Source organism: Plodia interpunctella, chromosome 1, assembly GCF_027563975.2.
Source record: "Plodia interpunctella isolate USDA-ARS_2022_Savannah chromosome 1, ilPloInte3.2, whole genome shotgun sequence".
Lineage (NCBI taxonomy): Eukaryota > Metazoa > Arthropoda > Insecta > Lepidoptera > Pyralidae > Plodia > Plodia interpunctella.
Genome location: NC_071294.1, coordinates 12390455 through 12414083, shown reverse-complemented (window position 1 = coordinate 12414083; position 23629 = coordinate 12390455). Strand labels below are relative to the sequence as shown.

At 35.3% G+C, this 23629-nt stretch overlaps 2 protein-coding genes across 5 annotated transcripts in view; both read right to left on the bottom strand.

Moving 5' to 3' along the window:
* side-II (sidestep II) overlaps positions 1-23629 on the bottom strand; it is a 458967-nt gene that overhangs the window by 116760 nt on the left and 318578 nt on the right. The window lies entirely within an intron of this gene.
* LOC128671574 (uncharacterized) lies at positions 1826-3481 on the bottom strand. The gene is made up of 2 exons (XM_053748226.2): positions 3388-3481; positions 1826-3293 (listed from the first exon to the last, which is right to left on the bottom strand). The coding sequence occupies exon 2, from the start codon at positions 3291-3293 to the stop codon at positions 2430-2432; it is 864 nt and encodes a 287-aa protein (XP_053604201.1). The 5' UTR covers positions 3388-3481; the 3' UTR covers positions 1826-2429.

The window sequence follows — 23629 nt, the reverse complement described above, 5'->3', positions numbered from 1 at the left end:
TCTAAAAGTATTATCATGTATAAACTCACAGATTACTCTAAGATTAAGATGGCAAACCAAACAAAAATATCATTTTCGTATAAACATATTCCTATTATTAATATCTTGCACATTATAAAACAGTAAGCAGGTTTAATCCAAGATACAAAAATTAATGTTTGGCGTATTCACCTACCGATTGAGTTGGGTGTTGTTTCCTATCTCTTTATCTAAATAATAAAGCCATTCGTTGTGTTACAACTAAACATAAATATATTAATAAACCATTGCAAAACACCTACTTTGTAAAAAATGCACGCAAAATGTGGACTTTTAAATGCAGCAACTCGGCGACATGCGACGTGCTAAAATTATTTTGAATTCTCGTTAGTGAGTTCATGAAATACGAGCGCCCGATTATGACTCGTAATCACTATTATATTTCAGAGATCCGCATATCAAAATTAAAAACGTTATCCCGAAAATACGCCGTGTCAACTATCAAGAAAGTGTGTTGATGTCTCTTTTCAGTCTCGTTGGTTCTTTGTGGATATAGCATTACACAACACACGTATGGGTCTGTGATTCGTTTACCTATCTCTTAAATAACAACGATTTCTCAGAATTGCTCGATCATTCGAATCGGACAAAACGGAATATTAAAAAATAAACGTACCTTTGGTGCTGTGAGAGAATTAACCTCCTAAAAATACTTTACTCACAAAAAACAGAATACAATAATGTCCTTAATTGATTTAATGACATTTTTGTACGAAACCCTTGGTGCACTTTGACGACTTGGACTGGGTTATTTTTTTTAAATTGTATGCAAACTGCTAATTAACACTTTACAGGACAGAAAACTGATCTCAAATTACATAGGATGACACTCCGGTTTTCCATACAAAAAATCACTACGTCTATAGCAGTACTTGTTAAAATAAATACTAAAATACTAATGTACGTCAGTAGCTACGGGTATAACCGCTGTACGGATACAACCGGACTGTTTTTATAAATAGCAAAGTTAAGCCGTCAAGACAGTCAGTACGGGCTTTACCGTACATCGGGCAACGCCGTACTGTCATAACGACTAATATAATTAAGTTGTTTAGGCAGTCAGTACGGGATTTACCGTACATCGGGCTACCCCGTACTGTCATGAAGAATAACAGAGTGAAACCGCCAAGATAGTCAGTGCGGCGCTCACCGTACATCGGGCAACGCCGTACTGTTATGAAGAATAGCAAACTCAAGACGTCGTGATAGTCAGTACGGGTTCTACCGTACCGTAAAGATATTAAAAAAACTCCATTGAACAAAAATAAATCAATTTTATTGATAGAAAACGAATGCCTACGCACTCAAAAAATACAAATTCAAACAAAAACATCAAATATTCTAATTCAAAAACATAAAATAAGTATTATTCTTCAACATCGCGTTTCATAGCTAGCCACTTTGGTCGACAATACTATGAAAGTTTTATAATTTCTAATTCTTCTAAAACATCTATATCCCTCTAATCAAAAAGTTTACGAAAATAATTAACTTATCAATCAGTCTTCAATTATTGTACACAACACATGAGTAAAGTCTTTATAGCATCAAAAATCAATCTAATATCACTATTCCTATGTATTGCTTTAGTATAAAAAATGTTAACCTAATCACAGTCCGTCATTTTAACTTTAGGCTAATTCTAGTTTATAATAATTAGTTATTTCTCTTCTATCAGTCTACTAGTTAAGTATTTTTAAGATAATAACTTAAACTTAATCAGTTTTGTGCTTGTGCCATTCCTCGAAGCAGGATGGACAAAGAGGTGGTTTTTTTTTATCGATATCTTGTCTCTAGTCAAGGAGATATGGCTGTACCAATTCCATTACAATTTTTTCTGTCTTCTTGATTGCCGGGTCTGATTCTATTTCTTCATTTTTACCTTTGTACATTAATATATTTAAAACATATCCATCAGAAGTAGTAAATACAAAAAATTTAATTCCGTAACGAGCTTTTTTTGACTTAATATATTGTCGAAAATGTAATCGGCCACGAAACAAAATTAAACAAAATTAGCGATTCATCAATTGATAGATTCACACCGGGACTGTAGATTTGCCGAAAATTCTCACATATGGCCTTCATGAAATCAGAAACTTTCTTTTCTCCTTTAGCATTAGCTTCAGACAAACTAAGACATCGTAATATTTGTTCGAACCGACGTCCTGACATTATGTATGTAAAAAATGGGTGAAAATATAAGGGATCGGAGAATGAGAACAATGATCTCCTACTAGGTCCTTTTACTTGACCTTGCAACACACACAAAGCCAAGAACATCTCCATCTCATTTACTGTTACAACTCTAAAAGCTTGGTTTCGGCTATTTCTGGTATGGGGTTTATTAGAATTAGACTAAAAATCGCCATATGCATTTGTCCTGGCTACTAAATATTCGAGTAATTAAAAGAAAATACCCGTCTAAATATATCTAATGGGGTAGCATTTTCATTAATATCTATTCTCAATCCTTGAGTGTTATTATCAAATCCAAACTCTGGAATTAGTTCAGTAGTACAAGTCCATTCTTCTTCGGGTGTCTCTGCTTCTACATTTTGAGATAACTGAAGATCAGGATTTCCTTCAGATTCCTGTTCTTCCAAATTTTGATCTACAGGATCTTCCGGACTTGCAAGGCCCGATATTTCGTGAAGAGGAATTACAGGGGACGCAGCTCTGGAACTTTGTGCTGAAGTTGATGGAAATGCTGATTCTAATAGGCTTAGACATCCCATAGAAAAACTATTTTCCGTTCTCACACTCATTGTACCTGACGGTTCGACGATATCTTGAGGTTTATGAAATGCAATGGGACTACCAAGAGGTATTACAGGACTTCCAGATGCACTTTCTATGGATATGTGTGTGCTCGCGGTAGGGCGTAAAGGTAGTATTGGACTGTTTTGGTCAGAAATCGAAGGAGAGGGTGGAACAAATAAGGTAGCTCTGTATCTAGAAGTAGATGGTACTGTATCTATGCGATTATTATCACTGGCCCTTACATATCTGGGCTGAACCTTAGAATCTTTAGGATCTTTCTCTGATTTAGCCTCATCTACATCCAAGGCTTCTGAGTCATCCGAATCACTATTTGGTACATAGTCTGCATCCGTGCCATATTCCCCGTCGTTATCCTCAAAAGGGTCTGTTTCCGTTTTTTCTGATGTATCAGAAAAACTGCCATCGTCAGAACTTTCTGGAGTCGACACATCCTCCAATAACTTTTTGATGCGCTCCTCGTCTTTATTCATCTGTGGCAAAAAGTGAACGTGAGCGGAACGTTATAAAAAGTATATTTTTCTATAAAAGTAAAGACTATATTAATAATAGTAATTTAATACTTACGTTTTCTGCCACAAATTTTTGCGCGCGAACCCACGTGGACACAACCAACACCGGTGCCAGGCAGCGCGACACTGACTTGGTGTTTCTATGAATTCTCTAGGCGGACTATACGGTTATACCCGTAGTGTTACTATATCAACTACTTTTTGTGTTTCTATACGATGTAGGTAATGTATATATTATAGCTCTTAGATTTGACAGTACAAACCTTTGAATAACTTGTAGATAAACAGTTAATCATGTTCGTTACAATGATAGTATAAATCCAGCACGGTGATCACCGTAGCGCTCTTTATAATATCTTTTGTAGCGACTGCGATGCCAGTACTGTCAAACTACAGAGTTTTTAGAGCACTGCTATAACCGTACTGTCCTGTAAAGTGTTAAGTTTGACTTTGGAATTCACCTCGTGTATTGTAGCTTGCAAATTATTCATTTAATAGTCCCAACTATGTTAGGTTTGTCGAAAAACTTAAACTTACTTTGTAAAGGTTTTAGCAGTTATTATTATCCGTTTTGGTTTTAATCTATCTATAAAACAAATGTATTCCAAAATGGTCAGATGCCGAAAAGTCTGTAATGTTTACAGGACCTAGAATATCGATGAACATTAAAACCGCTTATGTCGAGTATTGGAGTGCCTCTGCTCTCAGTGGTCAGCCTGACTAGTTAGCATATTATTTTCTCCGGTTTTCGATTCAAGAGGCATGTATATTCTATGATATATATTTTATAGAAAAACAGAATCGACCTGCAATTCTGTTTTTCTATAAAATATTATTTACGGTAACAGTTCATTCAACAGTTTCACATCGGGTATGTTTTAATGCGGAGTTAATTCCCGCGCGAGTGGCTCCACGCGATTGTGGCAACTTCACGAACTGAGCGAGTGTTGTGTCGAATTTGAAATATTCACGGAAAGTTAATATCCGATTAACTAGGGCTGGTTGAAGATTAATTTTGGTTATTATTATAACCAAAATTAATCTTCATTGTTGCACGCGAAAGTTGAAAAACACTATTGTGTTTTTCAACTTCGCAGGTGGAACACAGAACTACATAATTATATATTATATTAATGTAACTTAGCACGAGTCTTTTGTATTGAATGTTGCTGATGTTAATTTCGCGTTAATGTATGTAGTTTTGTTGAAATCTTTATTCAATATTTCAATCATCAATCTGAATTAATTTCGATGTGGGAATTTGTAGAATATATATTTTTTAATTTTCGATTGTTGGTTCAATCACTTGGATTTGTTTGTCAACGCTGCGATAGTCAATTTACACATAAGTGTACAATAATGATTTTTAAATTGTACGCTTAATGTTGTCTGCTCTAGTTTTGTTATTATTACACTTTATAAAACTATGATATTATAATTACATCATTTAGACTGGACTTACTTAACCCGTTATGAACACTATTGGGTTTAGTATAAGAGTACATTTTGTGAAAGTCGACGAGACAACCCTAGTAGCGGCGTATTAACTATGTAGGTGTTGAAAAGCCGCTCGAAGCGAGTATCATTCGCGGGAAGCGACGTAAATCCAGCATTACACTCGGATTGGCTACACTCATATTACTCGAGTTTTTATTATGAATTTAATTGTAATTCAGTAATATGAACCACATAACTTTCTTTTTGTAGCAATTGAATGGTGTTGATTACGTCGACCTTGTGATAACTGTAGTTAAATTGAAAAAATGAAAACCCATTTATGTGACGCTCGGAAAGAATCATTACGTTTGAACTTATATGTAAAAGTACGTTTTTTTTAGTATTGTGGGTAAACGAGCGTGCAGTTCGTTTATAATTGTAGTCGAACAAAAAAGTGACCGAAAAAAATTGTGTTATGAAAATTCATTATTCCATTGAAAATAATATAAATAATAACTCGATAGAAATAATTGTAAATGCATACCTTGTTGCATACAAACGCCATTTTGACAGTTCTAAAAACAAATCCGTAAATATTTAATGACAGCGATGAGTATTCTTTTATTTATTATTTTCTGAAGGAAGTATTTATATTGCAGACTGGCCAAAGACTTGAATCTATTTTTACAAATATGAAATACTGCATTTGTGAATTTATTTGATGGACGTTGTTGTAATTATGTATTAGAAATTGTATTTTAATTGAAATACACTCTCATTGCACACATTCGTTTGAAGCTGTGTATATTATATAATACGTCCAGTACTGTGACTTTCATTAATTCTCAGTATATAATACACTATTATATACATATTAATCATTATATACATTACATTACATTACATTACGTATTAACGTACAAACATACCAAAAACAAATTAGTTTAGAAGTATGGATAGGAGTTCGCTGTTGTCTTCATTATTTATCTCAACCCTACCCTCCCTTAGGTCACATTGGCAATATTTTACCTGAAACAATGTAAAAAATTATAAATTAAATGAACATTTTGTAAGATTTGTGATTAATAAGTTAATTTCAATTGTATTTCTGTGAAAAGTATGTTTGAGAGAGAGAGCAGATGTATCTTTCAAAATAATGGTGCAATGAAAACTGTAACATTTCATATTAAATTAAACATACTATCTGCTATTTTAGCCGTAGCTTTGTCATTTCCTGCTGGTATTTAAGTTTAATGTCGAAATAGGAAACTATAGTGTGCCTGCGCCGCTCCGAGCGGAGCCGCCTCGATAGACACGACAAGGAATATTGTTTATTGGATTATAAAATATTAAATAATCTGCTTGTGTGCACTGTGCATATTCATATGCCATACATTATTAGATGACTTCAAATTAAACTTAATTTTACAGGTGAACACATATTTCTCATGGCTGAGGTAGAAGAACACACAACGTTTATTGACAAGATTAATGGAGCGGTTTACCATTGCTTTCTGCATGTCACACACTAGAGTACAGGATTCCTCACGATGTTTAACTTCATCAGAAACAAGTGGTGGTGGTTTGATACATGAGTCAGAAATACTTGAAACCTACCCAGCAACACGTTTTGTTTGTAACACAACAGAATATGATATTATCTGTATTTTGTAATCAACAAAGATATTGGTAAAAGATACCTGTAAAACAATATGCTGCGCTCAGACCAAGCCAAATTTTAATGGTTAAATTAAGGTAGAATGTTATTTAAAAAACAAATCTTTAAAAATACCAGATGAAGTCGCTACAAGAATTATAGGCAAGCACTGGCTCTCTAAAGCTGCACAATTCCACAGTAAAATAAATACGCTTTAAAGTCGCAAGTCACCTCCGCCCGGGCTTTCAACAGTTAAATTAAAGTGCTCGCCTCAAAGCTCCGGTGTATGAAATAGAAAGTTGCCCCGCCATACTTGTTCTATTTGTGTTGAAGCCCACGGTAAATATACTAGATTAACATGTGACTAGTTCTCGCACGCGGTTTTACCGTAATTATTTTCACGTGGAAACAAAGTATATATTTATAGTCTTGGCTTTTTTTTCTTTTTATCATTCTAATTTTAAGTAAATATATTTTGAATCAAATAAAGACTATTCTATCATTATTATTTACAAATTTAATGAAAAAAGTTACTGAAAATGTCTTTTAATAATTTTCAGAAGTCCAGGCATTAATTTTGTTTTTATTTTTTATTTATATATTACCCAACTCATAACTTATCATTACAGATTTACATCCAATGAGATAGAATAGGCCCAGTGCATGCACTATTTAGACACATAACATAATAATATGTTCTGCAATGAAACCTTTGTGAACCAAAATGGAAGTTAATTTATATGAAATTATTAATAAATCGATTCCATTTCATAATATGTGTGAATACAAATATCATGTACGAATGTTGGAGGTAGTAACATTGCCGCACACGTTCATTCGAATATTCTACACTTTATGACACAAAATGTACAGAAATTTCATCGCTTTAATAGGATTATTATATTATTTACAGATAAATACCTGACATTTACTAATAATCTGTTTGAAAATTTTGATCTGAACATTCCACAAAAATATTTGACAAAATAATTACGTCTAGAATTTAATGATCAATCGAACTTACCTCAAGTGAAGTTCGATCTTAATTATCCTGTTTTCGTCGAAGAGATTTATTTATATACCTACCGCTGCAGTAGTCCTGCTATGCCCGAAAAAAAAACTGTATATGAAATAATTTGAGTTAATACCGAGTAAAAACTTTTGTTATAGCGAACATCTTGCCCCGATGTTTGCGTAGTACTATGTTTTGATCAAACTATGTTTTGTCAACGGGGTGTTGTTGTAATTCGATGAATCTCAGCGCTACAAATCTTACTGCTTAAGTAGTCCGCTGTTTCCTAGTGTGTCAATTCTCAGTAAGAGTATATTAGAAAATAAAAAAAAGGAATTTTAATGAGAGTAGTAACAATACCTTTTGGATTTATATTCTTATTATAATATTCTTAGCTGGTTTACCAATATTTAGACATAGTAGGTGTTTCGATGATGTTGTTAATTCTGGTTTATCTTTCGCAGACCATTATCCCAGGCGAAACTGCCCAAAATTACAGGTTTGGTCAGAACTATCCGTGGTCACGATAGGCTGAGCCTTTTAATATGTTTTTCCTTTCGTTGTCCGCCGCTCAATGGTGAATATTCTACGTAATAAATACGACGACTTTGCGAAGTAGAGACGTAAAAATAGGAAAGTTTGGCACTGGCATACTGGGCTTCGACGTTCAACAGCTTAGGAAGCAACGGGAAATCGCTTAAGAGAGAGAAATCCTACGTAATAGTTATTGATAGAAATGCATTCCAATCGTTCTTCTACCATTATAGCAGATGTCATAATGAGTACCTATATTTTACTCAAATTATGACGTTTGTCACTTGTTTTATTTATTTTATTTAAACTTTATCCCACAACATAAAAGTTAACAATAGTTGGATTATTAATCTATTGTGGGAGACAGAATATTGAGGTACTGAGACCAAAACTTTAAATTTCAAAAGTAGATTTCACGAAATATAATTTCAAAGTTTCATTTAAGGTTACAACAATTTGTTGTTACAGTTCATTTAAAATAGCGTTCCACGTGTTAACAGCGTAGTGGCGGAGTGTATTAACTGACAGTGAGAAGAGGCAATTCTGTTTTACTGCTGCGAAGAAATATAGCTCTCGTTGAGGGGAGGAGTCGGAGGCCCGCGCTAGCGTTCGAGTGTTTATGAGGTAAATAGATTTCTTACGTACATTTTTGTATCAGGCAACGTGCTTGTAACTCGGACTATATTCGGAGAGAGGCTGATAAATCTATAATGTGTCGTTGAGTTTAAAATTATTAATTATGTAACTAGACAATAACAATTTAAACCATGATGAAGGATGTCGAAATTGCGTTAGACAAAGGTTTCCGGTCGTTCAACTATTTTTTTAAAATGCATTCTTAATTTCCTATCCATAAAAAATCGACAATATGTTTTTAAAAAATCTGTATATAACCAGACTTGTGTCCTTTAGATGTTATTCTTTTAATAAATAGTTACCCAACAACCGCTGCTCCAGTTTTGTCCCGATCCGAACACATGTACGTAGTCAGAAGGTCATATTTTATTCAACGCAGATACAGTCCTCCATAATAGATGGCGCCGGGGTAGTGCTCTCATATAATTAGTAGTTCTGACCGCGGCAGTCGTACTACAGCGGGTTGTGCCTTTGACGAAACTTCGATAGGCAGGAGTTTACAAAACCTCATTGATTTAACATGCACACGTCATTAATTTCTCCTTCCTCGATCGAAATTCCAATTTATGTGGTCGTATGTGTAATACATATACGGCCATATGTAGCCTTTACTTAACAGAGCACTATAAGTTGAATACGCGGAATTTCGCCTACTGAAACATGATGCGTTAATTAGAATAGACACACGGCAGACAATTATTCCTTTACATTGAAAATAAAATACTGTTTCTCAGGCTCAAAGACATAGATACTTGTGAACAAACAGCTGATGTTTTTCACAATCAGCATTCGCAGCAAAAACTACGCTACATGCATTTTTCTATAGCATCTTCTTTAAAAAAAAAACTTATTTTTTATTTAGATACAGAGAAGTGGTTAATAGGGTGTGATTTATGTATGTTCACTTTACAGCCGATCACTGGTTACATAACAAACCAAGTAAACGCAGCCGCAAATTAAACAGTGTGTGTGTTGGCCCAGGGCAAACTGTCAAACTTGCAGCCCGCATTATGAGCCATTATAATAATAGTTTGCGAACCCCACGCCCGATGGAAGGGCACCTGAAGGGCTACGTAAAACATTAATGAGTTTCGAAGTTTGACTAGCGAATCCATCAATATTGCGTTCAACAGAGTTACATTATAAATTACATCTTTAAATTTTAATAAAAGCGATATATTTGTAAGACTCGCACATGTATCTTTCTTGTATTCGATCTAGTTCTAATCGGCGCGTGGGCCAGTCGTCGACCTCTATCTCAAAGAGGACCTTGACCAGTCAAGTTATATTAGTAGTCTAAAAAAACTTAATAATATAAATAGTCTCAATGAACTTACCAGCGTAGATTTTATTGTATATACTATGCGAGAAAACAACTGATAAAGAACTTATATACCACACAAAAACGCATTTTAAAATAAATTCCGCTCGCATGTACGAACATTGCAAACCGGAATATGCGTCACAGTAATAATTACGACTCAAGCTGGGGTTAAAAACCGAAAGACAAACAACAAACAAATAAATACGTCACCGGTCCACAACCTAGTCATTATGCTAACTGGCAGATAGTGTCAGCGCACAACAGCTTTATTTTTACAAGCACAGAATTACTCCAGGCGTGTGGCATGTGTCACGCGATTGTTAATTAGATAAGTACCTTACGTGGCCGTAACTGTTTTAGTTTCGATCTAGGTTCGATACTCGTAATAATGTCAAGCATTTTCAATAGGTATTGGTATTTTTTGAATTTGAATTTGATTTCTTAATAAAGCAGAAATCATCTGCTTTATTAAGAAATCAAATGGACTAGACTAATGATATGTTTTTTGTTTTATCATCATTTTCCTGTACCATTCTTACTTACAATCTTCTGTCTGCACCCTATCAATTTCCTTACTATGTAATAAAGAAAAAATAACGGTTTCTTCTGGTAATGGTGCCATAAACTGTATGAAAACTAGTTGATATTGGCGAGGGCCCGCTCAGCAGCGAATTGGTACATAAATCAGCAATGGCCGATATGCGTTATTGCCAAAGTTCACGGGTGTTCGTGCTGACACGTCGCAAGACTCTATTAAGTTATATTTAAATACGTACTGATATAGTTATTATAATATTATATAGTTATCTAAGAAAGCTGACAACTTGGTTGATAAATTGATGTGGTAAAAAATATGTTGTTCAGCCAATTAGCAAATATAGGAAACTAAATATAGGTAATAAAAAACAGGAAGTAATGTTCTACATCGAATCATCGGATTACATCAACAACGTAAGAAATTCACACAATTATATTCTTCTTTTCCCCTTTTCCCGACACTTACGAGTGCGCAAGGTCGGCACTATTCGTTATTTCTTTCAATTTTGTTTTACAACATTCCAAAATATGATTTCTGGTACTGGTCAAACTAAATAAAAGTTCGTATGAAACACTTTCAAAAAGTCATTAAAAGGTCAGATTATAGGTAATATTAAAGGTCGAATATACACTTCAAGTTATATTCGACCTTTAATATTATACCCCGAAATAAAAACCTGCGGCCACAAACTAAAACAACATTTTCTCTCCACTCCCTAATTCTTAACTTGCCATTACTCGGGTCATTACTCTAAATCACTCATTAAGCCAGCAATAAAGTGACAATGTAGGAAAGAGGCGAGATGAGAAAACGCCAGGGCAAAAACAGGACTGTTTCAAACTGGACTCATAGCTATATAAATCCTTTGGGCTAAAACATTTGAAGCCCAGTTTTGGTACAGAGCAAGATGTTGCCCGCTATGTTCCCACATTAATCTGTACTAAAACTAAAGAACTAATCATAAAGCGTTAGAAGAGTTTCGTGCCATAGTAAAATTGATAATAAGATGACTCTTTTAAGAATTTTACAAGCTGTTATTTAAATTGCAATGTATAACTACGTGCCTGTCTCGGGTGGAATCTTGCAACTCAATTTTGATGCACATATTTTAAACAGTTTGAGCTGCATTTTTGTACATACGTTTAGTTTAGATGACAATGCATTATTATGATAAGCATGACCTGGTAGTGCATACAGGAATAGCTCCAGATGTGGGAACTCCTCAAAGGTTTACTACACGTACATGATTTTTTGTAACACATTGATTGAATGCAATGATCTCTCCCGACTCACTCAAAGCCTCTAATAGCCTGTTCATGTTCTTCCGTGTGTCAAAATTAGCGCTTGTAATTTCTTAATAAGTACATTTGGTTTTGCTATTGCGTCTTGCCATTTGTGTTACCGTTTACAGTATACTGTGGCATGCGCGGCTCATTACAGCGGGTCTATTAGCGGCGTCGTAAAGCGCTTTATTGGCGATAGCGAAACTTTCTGATTTATCGCACCCTCTGCCTGCCTGCATACGGAATGTTGCCACTCGATACTATATTATAAGTTACTAGACTTTCTTTTTGCTTTTTCCTTTAGAATTTTCATGCAATTTGTAAAGTTGCATAATGATTTTTGGAAGATGAAGAAATTCTATTTCTTCAAAATTCTTCAAAATCTAATTTCTTCAAAAGCAGTTTGTTGTCATTTAATTACAAATACTTAAATATTGTTATACCATCAACTTTTCGGCTTTCTTCTAAAAGTAGAACTATAAACAGCTAAATAGTTATTACCTTTAAAAAACGAAAATGATTCTAAAAAAGATTCAAAAATTCTTCGTCACTCACTCACACACATAAATAAGTTTAAAAAGTAAATTGAAAGAAAAATAAATAATTTAAATCCCTCCAAGTTTTACCTGTTTAAAACGATAGAACACACATAAAGAGACAAAGTATCTTGTTATAAACTAAAGACAACCTTGCAAGAAGCCCCACTCTTTGTCATTTTCGCAGTTAACGACAAGCAAGCCTTAAAATCACAATGTGCAGCTCAAACACGGCTCTCGTCAAGATAATGCTAATTTCAGTGGAACTCTTTTATTATCCTTCTCATCTCTTTCCCTCTCGCAATAAAAGATGAGAGAAAAGACGCAGTTCGTCGTCCAACTTTGTATCTTACCGGCGATCTTAAGTATGCCAGTGATGGGATTTGGTATGGATTTTTAGAAAATGCCGGACACCGGATTTCTTCACTTAATTCGTATTCTCTTGTCGGGATAGTCACGAAATATTACACTTGGTTACTTGTCCGTTACTATTTGATTAGCTAATAAACAAATCATAAAAGTAAACAGATTGTACCTAATTCCTTATGATGGATTTATTAGCTAGATTCTACATTATGTTTATTCTAAAAGAATTGTGTGTGCTATGTGTTAATTGTAGGTGTAATGTTAACGGGCGAAAACTGGCGTTTTGGCCCGGCCCGTTGAAGATCGCTACTTAAGTTTAGTACGCATCGGCGCTGCATACCAACGATGCAATACTTTGTCTCTGTTTTGCTCTTATCTGGAAATATCCGCAAGTATCTGGGCCGCTTCGGATATTTACGTAACCAGAACAGTTTTGATATTGAAAAATCTTTATAATATACAACAGATACGGCAAGGGAATTGCGGCTTTAGGAGTTATGCAATAACTTTTTTAAGATTTTAAAATTTTGATAGTTGATTTATCCAGAATACTAGTCATATTTTTGCAGAAGATTTGGATCAGATATATCTCATTATGGATTCCCAAAGAGTGTTAGGAAATTAACAGAAAATATTTTTTTGTTGTCTCGTATAAACTGGTCAAACTGTTAATAGGATTATTACTAGTATATTTTGGTATTAGTTTTTTAAGGTGATACAGGCAGTCGCGACAGGGGTACTGCATTTTATTATATGTAAGGGTTTAAATCTAGAAAGTAGGTACATTTAAGATATTCGTGCAATCGCGCCGCATATCCGGAGGTGAAAAGGTAAAGACGCAGTTCCCGACACAGGTGGCTGATCAATATGCAGCGAGAACCGCATTACATCCGAAGACGAGACAAGTTTGTGACTAACGCTCGGACTTACGATGTTTATGAAATCTGTGATTTGTATGAGTTGTTATCTCGGTCTCGGTTCGCCATCGTATTAAATTATCCAATCGAGTACATGCAAGAAATGAAAACCTCACTCATGTGGAAAGCTATCAAGAATAAGAATATTCCCACGGGAGCAAAGCCGCGACGCACAGCTATGTTCAAATTCAATTGTTTTAAATGTTCATTGCTATTCATATTATATGTTAGATGATTAAGTAGCATTTTCAATTCCAACAGTTATCATCTTATCTGTCCTCAAAGAGATGTCTATCTCTTCGAGGAAATCATTTGCGCTTTTCGCCTTAACTATCCTATTCAAATAGCGTATATATAAAACTAAATAGTTTTCATTTAATTCGACCATTTACTAGAGCGATCGTCCATTCACGTCACACATCACGGCTTCGATTTACGATCTCACCGTCAGTTTAATTTTGCTTATTCAGCGCTTATTCAGCTGCTCCCGCTCAGGTGTCCACCACAAACCTAGTGCCTGGACTGAAATAGTGACTGGACTGACAGGGCTTTCAAATGCTTTATTTGGCTTAAGACTTCACAATGACTGAACATAAATGACGCAAAGTGAATATAGGAAGCACCTTTGTCACCTACACACGGTCAAAATAAATTGATTTCCGTCCAAAATTTTTACTAATTACACGTACTCATGTAGTTCGTCTTCTTAGATCTTAGGCTTCTCACAAAAGAAACAATATTATTTGTTGTATTTCCAAATATATCTAGATATATATTATCACGTCTCTTTCCCACGGGGGTAGACAGAGACTAGACATTTACAACAGACTAAATATAAAGATACTACAAAATAAAATAAATAATAACAATACTTACATATTATAAAATAAAGTAATTTGCCGCGTCTGTCGGTCTGTCTGTTCGCGATAACTCAACGATTCAAATTCAAATCATTTATACAGAAATTAGATCTTTCCAGGCACTTTTTTACATATTTTTTTATATTAAATAGTTATTTCTCACAAGCTACAAACTACTGGCATTTCAAAAAGTACTGCGCGGATTTTTATGCGGTTCTAACCAATTATTCCTGAGGAAGGTTTAGGTGTGTAATTTATTATGTTTTACACCAGCGAAGTCGGGACGGGCGGCTAGCAATATATAGAAATAGTTTTCATTTTTAAACAGTCCACTTTTGGACCAACCATTGCCCGTACGTAGCGCCACCTGGCGGTTTATAGTGACAGTTAGGCGTGAGTGTCGACTCAGGTAATTGTCTATATACTATAGTTAGTGGTGCCGCTTCTTCTGCACCTGCGACCTCGAGGGGGGAGGGGGGGGGGTAAACTTAGTGATAAGTTCACTGTTTATGTTCAGAAGTGGTATCTTGTACTGAGAAAAATACGTATGTACTAATGATATAGATTCATTTACCACTTGCGGGGGAGACAAAGTCACAACGTGATTTTTGATGTGGAGATAGAAATTAACTAGAGGATACTTTTTGCTACGGGCGGAGCCAAGAAGAGCTGGTACCAATTTATAAACACTTCATAAATTTGGAATTATTATTCAAACCAAACTTTATTACAGCAACTCTGGTAACTATATCCTGACAATAATACAAAAGGAAATTGGATCATTATAATAACGGAGCACGTCGCTTCCTCAAAAAATATTAAAACGAGAATCGAATGCGGAATTGTACAAATATTAAATCAATTGAGGTGGGTGTTCAAAGAAAATAGGCAAAACAATACACAATGCATAACAAGGAAGTAGAAAACAGTAATGGTTCAGCATGTCTTGTGTCTTGTATTTTATTTATCTTTAAATCATAGTTACTTGTTATTGAATTTATGTTGAAATAAATTTAAAACAGGGAAAGTTTCCTGAATAATATATTGCAAGAATGGTGGCGTTAAATCTAAATTGGGTGTGGGCTAGATATTGCGCTAATTGCTTAACTCCGTACAGCTGTATTTATAGCCCCTTGGGGAGTCGCCCATTTTTCTTTCCTTTTTAAATTCTTTGTCTTATCCTTTCGCTTACTGCATTGTGTGTCATCTTCGCATGTTCCCAGTTGCAGTCGGTGCCGTGAAGCCTGAGGTTAGCGTAAAAAAATGAACCTAAACATTTTGGAGGTATGACTGTGATTTTTAAAACCTTATCTGACATTCATCTTCTTGAGAATAATGCGGCGGTGATAAAGGTATTAATTTTAGTTTGGAATGCTGATTAAATATAACCATTGAAGAGTTGTCGACAGAGGATTTTATGAAAACAAAAAATAAGTTACAAGACCAGACACAGACTTATTACTAGCTTAATCAATTGCGCCTCAATTAGATAGTGTTTTATAGTTAAGTTTCGTTTTTCAATATCATTCCCAGTTATACATATCAATAGTTATTGTTACATATTGGATATTTCGCGGAAAATGACATTCAGACCTTGTCGATCGACGGGTCCGCCAGAGGAGGTATGTGCATGAATTAAATACTTCCCAATATATTTCGACTATGCGCAATTCTGTCACTTGAACGTGCAAATTAATCAAGTGATTGTAAAATTCGCTACGGACTACTTCAAAGGGAACTTGTTGACGCCTGCTATCAACTGAGACATCAGTTTCCAACTCGCAATAGTTTTCCGGATGGTTAGGCCGGGGGGCGAGGGGCCACCCCCCGCTGGAAGGCAGGGGGTGAGGTGTAGAGGGGGCCGGAGAAGTTTGTAAGCGATAAATTGCAGCAAGTTTGCGATGACAGCCGACACGAAATATTGTGAGCGCCGCGACACTTGTCTCTGAGTTTTGATTTCAGCCGCTAACTTTACATCTGTGACGTAATAACCAGTGTACAAATGTTGATAGTTCGTGATGTTCCGACGTAGAAATGAAGGTACACTGTACTGCTGCCGCGGTGCCGGGACAGAATAGAATCGAATCATTTATTCATAAAAATTTGGCACAAATGGTGTCAATGACTAAATCTCTTGCATTTTCGTAAACATAAATACATAAATGTCTGTTAAATCGTATCTTTTTCTATAATGCAAATGATTATGAGAGTACACACAATATAGAGAGTGTTTTATTTGCTCACACCAGTTTTAGTTCCATTTTATTCAATTCGCTTAACGTTGTTTATTTTTCAGTTTGAATAATAACCATAAATGCAAAACTTATGCCCAGCGGTGTTTCACGTTTTATGCCAATTAAAAAATAACTTAGGTACTTCTTCTTCTTCTTCATCTCTCATCCCATTTCACTTGGAGTCGAGTCTCCTCGTAGACGCCAAAGAACTCTGCTCCACATTGTCATGGAAGCACAAATGCATTATGAGTGAGAGAACCGTTCTTAATAATGGAATCGATACTTACACATTTTTTCATAATATTTGTATTTCTGCTCGCATAGCTCGGAATCGCCGATCTTCAAAATGGCTTCTGAAATAAACCCCACGCAAAAAAACCCTTTCTTTGCATTCTACGTCAGAATTTTTAACAAATATCGCTCGCGTGCTACCGAAAGCCTTTGTTTTTTTAGCGTAAATCATAATTAAAATAATTAAAAGATAAGGGCCTTGCGATAATTAAGTTGTAGGTAATTCTTTTTAACTCGTCCGTGCTATCGCGATTTTTATAGAATGCTGTTTTAGGAACAACGTTCACTAAGCAAATTTTATTACAGTAAATTACTTCGAACTATAGACTTTTCTGTATCAAGCACAACTGCCTAACGGTTATCGGTTTTGTTTAATCTTGATTTACATTACACTTTATAAATTACATCGATAGGGCTAAATAATAGGCTCTGTTCAGCCCGTTATAACAACGACAGCATAAGGTTACATTTTGTATATAAAAAAGCATTTTAAATAAAATGGGATTCCACATGCCGCACTATACTTTATTTAAAAATCGATTTTACTTTATTTAAAAAAGTTACATTAAGATCAATGTACTCCTATATATATACATATATATTAAAATATACTCGTTCATTTAACATGAATATGCTGAACAAAGTCCAGAATGCACATTACCGTACACGCCAGCGCAGCTTTATCGAAATCGTATTATTAATTAGGCAATAATGGCCATTATCGTCCAATGCAACTCCACACAAATATTCAATATTTATTTATTAACGTAATAATATGTCCAGTGTTAATGTCAGCTTATTTTCTGTTGGACTGCTCATTTTCTGAAAATTTGAAATTAAATTAACAGGAAATTGTCCCGACTTCACTCAGCCAAAACCATACCTGAACAAGCCTGTGCAGATTATAAGATCTAAGCATAATGCATATACATAATACATAGAGACAGACGGCGGGAAGCGGCTTTGTTTTATACTATGTAGTGAAGTAAATTGTTCTATGAATATATTGTTCTATAATAATATATATTAATATAATTTGATGTGTAATATCACAAAAGTAGGACATACGGTATAAAATTTAATAAACGGTAGCTGAAATTGCCTCGAAGTTTTCTGCACGTCTGTACGCAGCAAAGCAGAAACTGTACACCATTACACAATATTAAAATTGAAATATTGTGAGTTTGAAAGTATATTTTAGTTTCGTTCCTGCCCTAACCACTTTTCAGCAACAGAGTATCGAGAAGGAAGCCATTTTGGTAATGATTCTTAAACTTTGTTTACGAGTTAATCAACTAAACTAAACTCTCTCACACTTAGTTTTATCCTTACCTCTTTACGTCTGCGTAAAAAGGAACCTTAAAATTCAGAAGATCTGTCTACCCCTTTGGGAAAGCTGTTATTGGTTAACGAGCTGTCAAAACTTCTTATTCACACACGCCTGGCAGTTAACCCCGCGTCCTCATTGAGACAACGCAGCGCGATGCGACGTGACGCAAAAAGAAAACAAACGTATGAACGGCTATATCTTGTATAGATACGAGTGCAGCCATTGAGGTTTAATAGCGCACTGTAACTATATATGTTGCAGTCAAAACTACTTTTGACCAACCTCTTCAGTTAAAATTTGTTAAAAGTGGTTTTGACCAGATAAGAGTTTTAACGGTAACATTTATAATCATACATTAGATATTTCTGCGTCGCATCGCGTTTTTCTCAATAAGGACAACCGGAGGCGTCCGCAACGCTACACTAAGAACAGTTCTAGCTAATGTAATTCAAATTTCCATCAACTTTTCCGACATTTTAATTTTAATTTCCATAAATCTCTTGACGCGACACAATCCGAGTGGCGTATTTCCAAACATTATCGAGCCGGCGTCAAGTGCCAATTAAGTAAATAAGGCCCAATTATTCCGAACGGCTGGAGACGCGCATTTATCGATAACGTTTTTGAATCTCTTTATTTTGACTGTTTAAAGTTATAACTAGCGGTGCCCGGGGGCTCCCGTATTTTGGGATAAAAAGTACCTTATATCCATGCGAGTCCCCAGATGGTAGGAAAATACAGTCCATGGACTTTTTTCCCGGTTCCTTCCGCCGCCGTTGTGTGTCAGAACCCAGAGTCCGCTATGCTTCTGAACTCTTCATAATCATATTTTGGCTTCGGTTTATCGACCAGCTGCCCACCTGACGTCAATTCTCTTTGAAAATGCTTATGTTGCTGCGAAGGCTGTATGTCGTTAGTAGTCGCACGTAGTCGCACCGTACGACTTCCACGGTAGATTATTGTATATTACAATAATTATTATTTTAAATTTTTGATTTTATTTGTTTTAATGTGTAATAATGCCTGTTTTTTTCTGTTGTTTTAATATTTCCACAATATGTTGTACTGTTTTTGAAATAAATGAATATGAATATATGTATATGGGGATACGCGCCACCGGCTCCATGGACACCATAACAGACAATACTATTAAAGTCACTGATACATAGCCAAATATTTAAATTACCCATAGGCTCAGAAAAAAGTTTGCGATGCAAACTGAACAAAACATCGTCAAAGTAGGACAAGTCGTAAAGAACTCACAATCTATGTCGGCGGTCTGCGCAGGCGCCGGTTGTGGACGTCTCGTAGCAGATCGTTAGCAAATTGACATTTTAGGAAGCCACGAATATGAACCCGATATAGAGAGGTTAGTGTTAAGGTCATTGAAATGAAACTTTCACAGGCACTTTTTCACGTCAAATTTCATATATACTAGCTTTTTTCCGCGGCTTCGTCCGCGTTATTTCCGCAATGAAGAGTACCCTATGTCCTTTTAAGAAGATTGGTTATGTAGATAAAGGTAATAAAAAAACTTACTTTCGCATTTATAATATTAGTTAGGATAATCATTTCTCAAGAAGCTACAAACTACTAGGTAAGGTATATATTGCATAAATTTTATGTAATACTAGCTTTTGCTCGTGGCTTCGCCCGCGTGAATTTCATAGCAAAATATCAGTAATTTCATCGCGTACTCTGTACCAGTCTTACAAGACTGGTAAACATATTATTATATGATTCAAATTCGCATTTTTTCTCATCTTTAGTTCAATTTCCTGTTTCCCGCTGCGTGTCTCGTCCCGTAAACTTGTCCAATCCCGCTTCCTGCTATGTAATGTAAAGTAGATATCCCGTACCGTTTCCTACATATTGTGCCATTATGTTCTTTACAATGTGTCCCGTCCTGTTTCCCACTATGTGTCTCCTTCCCATTTCTCGTTCCTACTCCCACTTCCGCTTTCTGCAACGCGCGCCGTCCCATTTTCCATGACGTTTTACGTCCCGGTTTTGTATTAACCACAAACGTAAATTAAATATTTTTGTATTTACTATTACTGTTATTTGCTACAAAAAGTAAGTGTGCCAATTTTCAGCTTTTTATCTTGAAAATTCTATTAAGTCCCATACAATCTTTCACCCCCCTTATGAAGGGGTTGAGGGTTCATTTTCAGAAAAATCTGAAACACGGATTCATTACTTTGTTGTAAACAACCTAAATACAAAATTTCAAGTTACTAACTTCAACGGTGTAGAACTTTCATATTTACAGATTTCACCCCCTTCGGAGTAGAATTTGAAATTTATATTAATATTTTGATACGGAGTAGAAATGGAAATTTGGCGTGCAGGTGAGCACTAAGGTGCTCACCTGCACGCCAAATTTCAGCTTCCCGCCCAGCAGTTTCGGGTGTATGTTGTCTGTCAGTCAGTCAGTCAATCAGTCAGTCAGTCAGCCAGTCAGTCACTCAGTAACGAAAGAGTTTTATACTGATATATTGATACGTACTGCTCTCATTATATCTATATCAGACTTTAATCGATAAAAACAATTTGTTTATATTCTGTTGACACCTTTCTACAAAATTTTAAAGTAAATCGGCTCCGTGGATTGTTATTTTAATTTTCCTACAGGACCCTCCTCATTTTCCGGGATGAAATGTCTATAAGATGTTAACCCGGGATTCCGAGGAATTTTTGATTCATAATTAGTTTTTCAATTATCCTACGGGAACCTGACCATTTACCGGGATGAAATGTATCTAAGATGTTAACCCGGTATATAAGGTACCTATATACCAAATTTCAAGCAAATCGGTCCAGTAGATTTCGAGTGATGCGCGTTCAGACAGACAGACAGACAAAAATTTCCAAAACTATATTTTCGTCATCTATATCAGTAACTAAATATATTCCATGAAGAATTTTAAGAAAATATCCAATGTACAAATTTGACCTTTCTTCAATTTTATTATATGTATTGAGATGATATTTTTATTCTAATAAAAATATAATATAATAGTTATACAACTTCAACAGTAATCCGCGTCCTCAAGAGCGTCGTGTTTGTTTAAACGAGCAAAGTGCTACGAAAGTCTACGAGCTACGCAGAGCGCTACGAGCTACGAGACTAAGCTACGAAGGCGTAGGAATGCTTGCAACGGATTACTGTCTTCCATTTTCTTTGCAAAAGTAAACAGCTGATCTGGAAACAATGTTGGTGACATAGACATAAATACACGTAGAGTGAACAAAATCTTCCAAGGTGTGGTCACGTTATGTGGTTATGGATTTAAAATGGAATAGGAAAAGAAGTAGGGGCAGACCGAAGAAGAGGTGGATTGAGCGCGTCAGGCAGAATATTGCTAAAAAGGAAGTAACAGATCGGTTAACATCAGACAGGGAGAAGTGGAGGAGACTGACATGCTGTACTGACGCCACATAGAGTGGTGGGATAAGAGTAGGCTGACGATGGTCTCCGCAAGCGAACAAAATAAAAACAAGAGTAAGATTTTAACGTACGTATGAAATTTCATAGAAGTTCACTGTGATATCAAATATTTTTATTTTAAAACACATTGCAGGTAAATGAAGAATACAAATACAGTATCTATTGATATGTATATCTGCGTCAGAATTAAACAGATGATCTAAAAACAACGCTTGCAGTTTAGAACTTCAGCGAGATTTTCAATTCTAGATAGCTTTATTCCTAAGGGCCTCATTTGCATTGTTGGATTAACATTAAATTTTGTATTTAATTGTTCACCGCGTGCATCTAGAACACTGAAGGGAAACTATATATGTTTAATTCACAAAAGCTATTGTAATATAAGATACATTACATTCACACATCCCTTTAAACATCAAGTGTACAGAAATCTCTCAAAGAAAATTCTGTGGGCGAATTACTCAAAATCGAATCCTCCTATTGGTCAAGCTATCAGCTCAATGGAGAAACAACTGTTGGAGAAAGCAAGAAGATTCTAATTATATACTTAGTACCTATATAAACAAGTGATACACGCAAAACAGCACGTGAGATTGACAGATTCTCATAGATATTATTCACTACTCCTTGTCAGCGGAAACATTTTTACCAAAAAAAAAAAAACATTAATGGCTGCTAACAGCAGCGAAACCAAACAATCCGACCGATGCATAACCGAATATCGAAGCTTACCCGCTCTAAATTAATGACTGTTCTAATCCACAAAAGTACCGAAGTGCGATCCGAAGGCTTCTGAAGCGGTCGAGATCTTCCCGTTATAAGTTTAGGAGTTATGGATAAATTCGGAGCTCCATAATCCGGATGAGAATTAATTTATGGAGCGGCCGCGACCTCCCACTGAAATATTAAAGCAATCGGGCTGCTTTGAGAACTGGATTAACTTGATGATATACCATTTAAGCCCATGGGTTCTTATGACCTACATTTTAGTAGTTGTTTAGAAAATTTTCATTATTACGCCTTGTGTTAAGCTTGTGGGATTATAGAAAAATCAGTTTGCTAACTATTGCTCGCAACTCAGTCAGAATATATTATTTTTAACGAATTTATAAATTTCTTTATATCCTTTGAATTATAATATGATACCTAAGAAAATAATTATTACATTTTTATATATGACTAGTTCAACATCCTGAGATACTTGTTTTTTACTTTAGCGTTTGAATCGACGGAAATCAGTCTGCAATCAATTTTTTTTTTGCCATTTAATAAATGCATTTTCTAAATATATTTCCTGAGTAGATTTGTAGTCTAAGTTTACTTTTGTGGCTTGACGACATGAAACATGTCTTTGGCACGTAATTATAGGTGACATGTTATTTATGTAATAGGCTCATAATAATAGTGGAAGCAACTATGTAGAGGCAAATAAAAATAATATTGTTTCATAGAAATATGAAAATATAAAATCTATGTATGTTCATAGGTCGATAATTCATGTCATATCGCGGGGAAAAGGTAGAATTATCGTAATTGATAATGTCGATGTGAATCGATGCATAATTATCGATTGACATTCAAATGAGGCACATTCGTGACAGCACAAGGATTCAATTTACGCGTTTTGATTTTCGATAACAAAAGGTGTTCTCAAAACAGACACAAAGATGTGTCTGTTTTGTGAACAAATGTAGCAAAATCTTTTGGAAATATTTGTTTAAGTAGTGGTACGTGAAGGTGTTCATAGTAATTTACATAAATAGGGACAATAACACGTCTTGCCATGGTTGACTGGTTACATTGGTTACCATTGGGTATAGAATATAGATGCACTTAACCACTGACAGGTTTACAGGGGCGTAGGTAACGATACAGTTGAAGGTAAATAAAC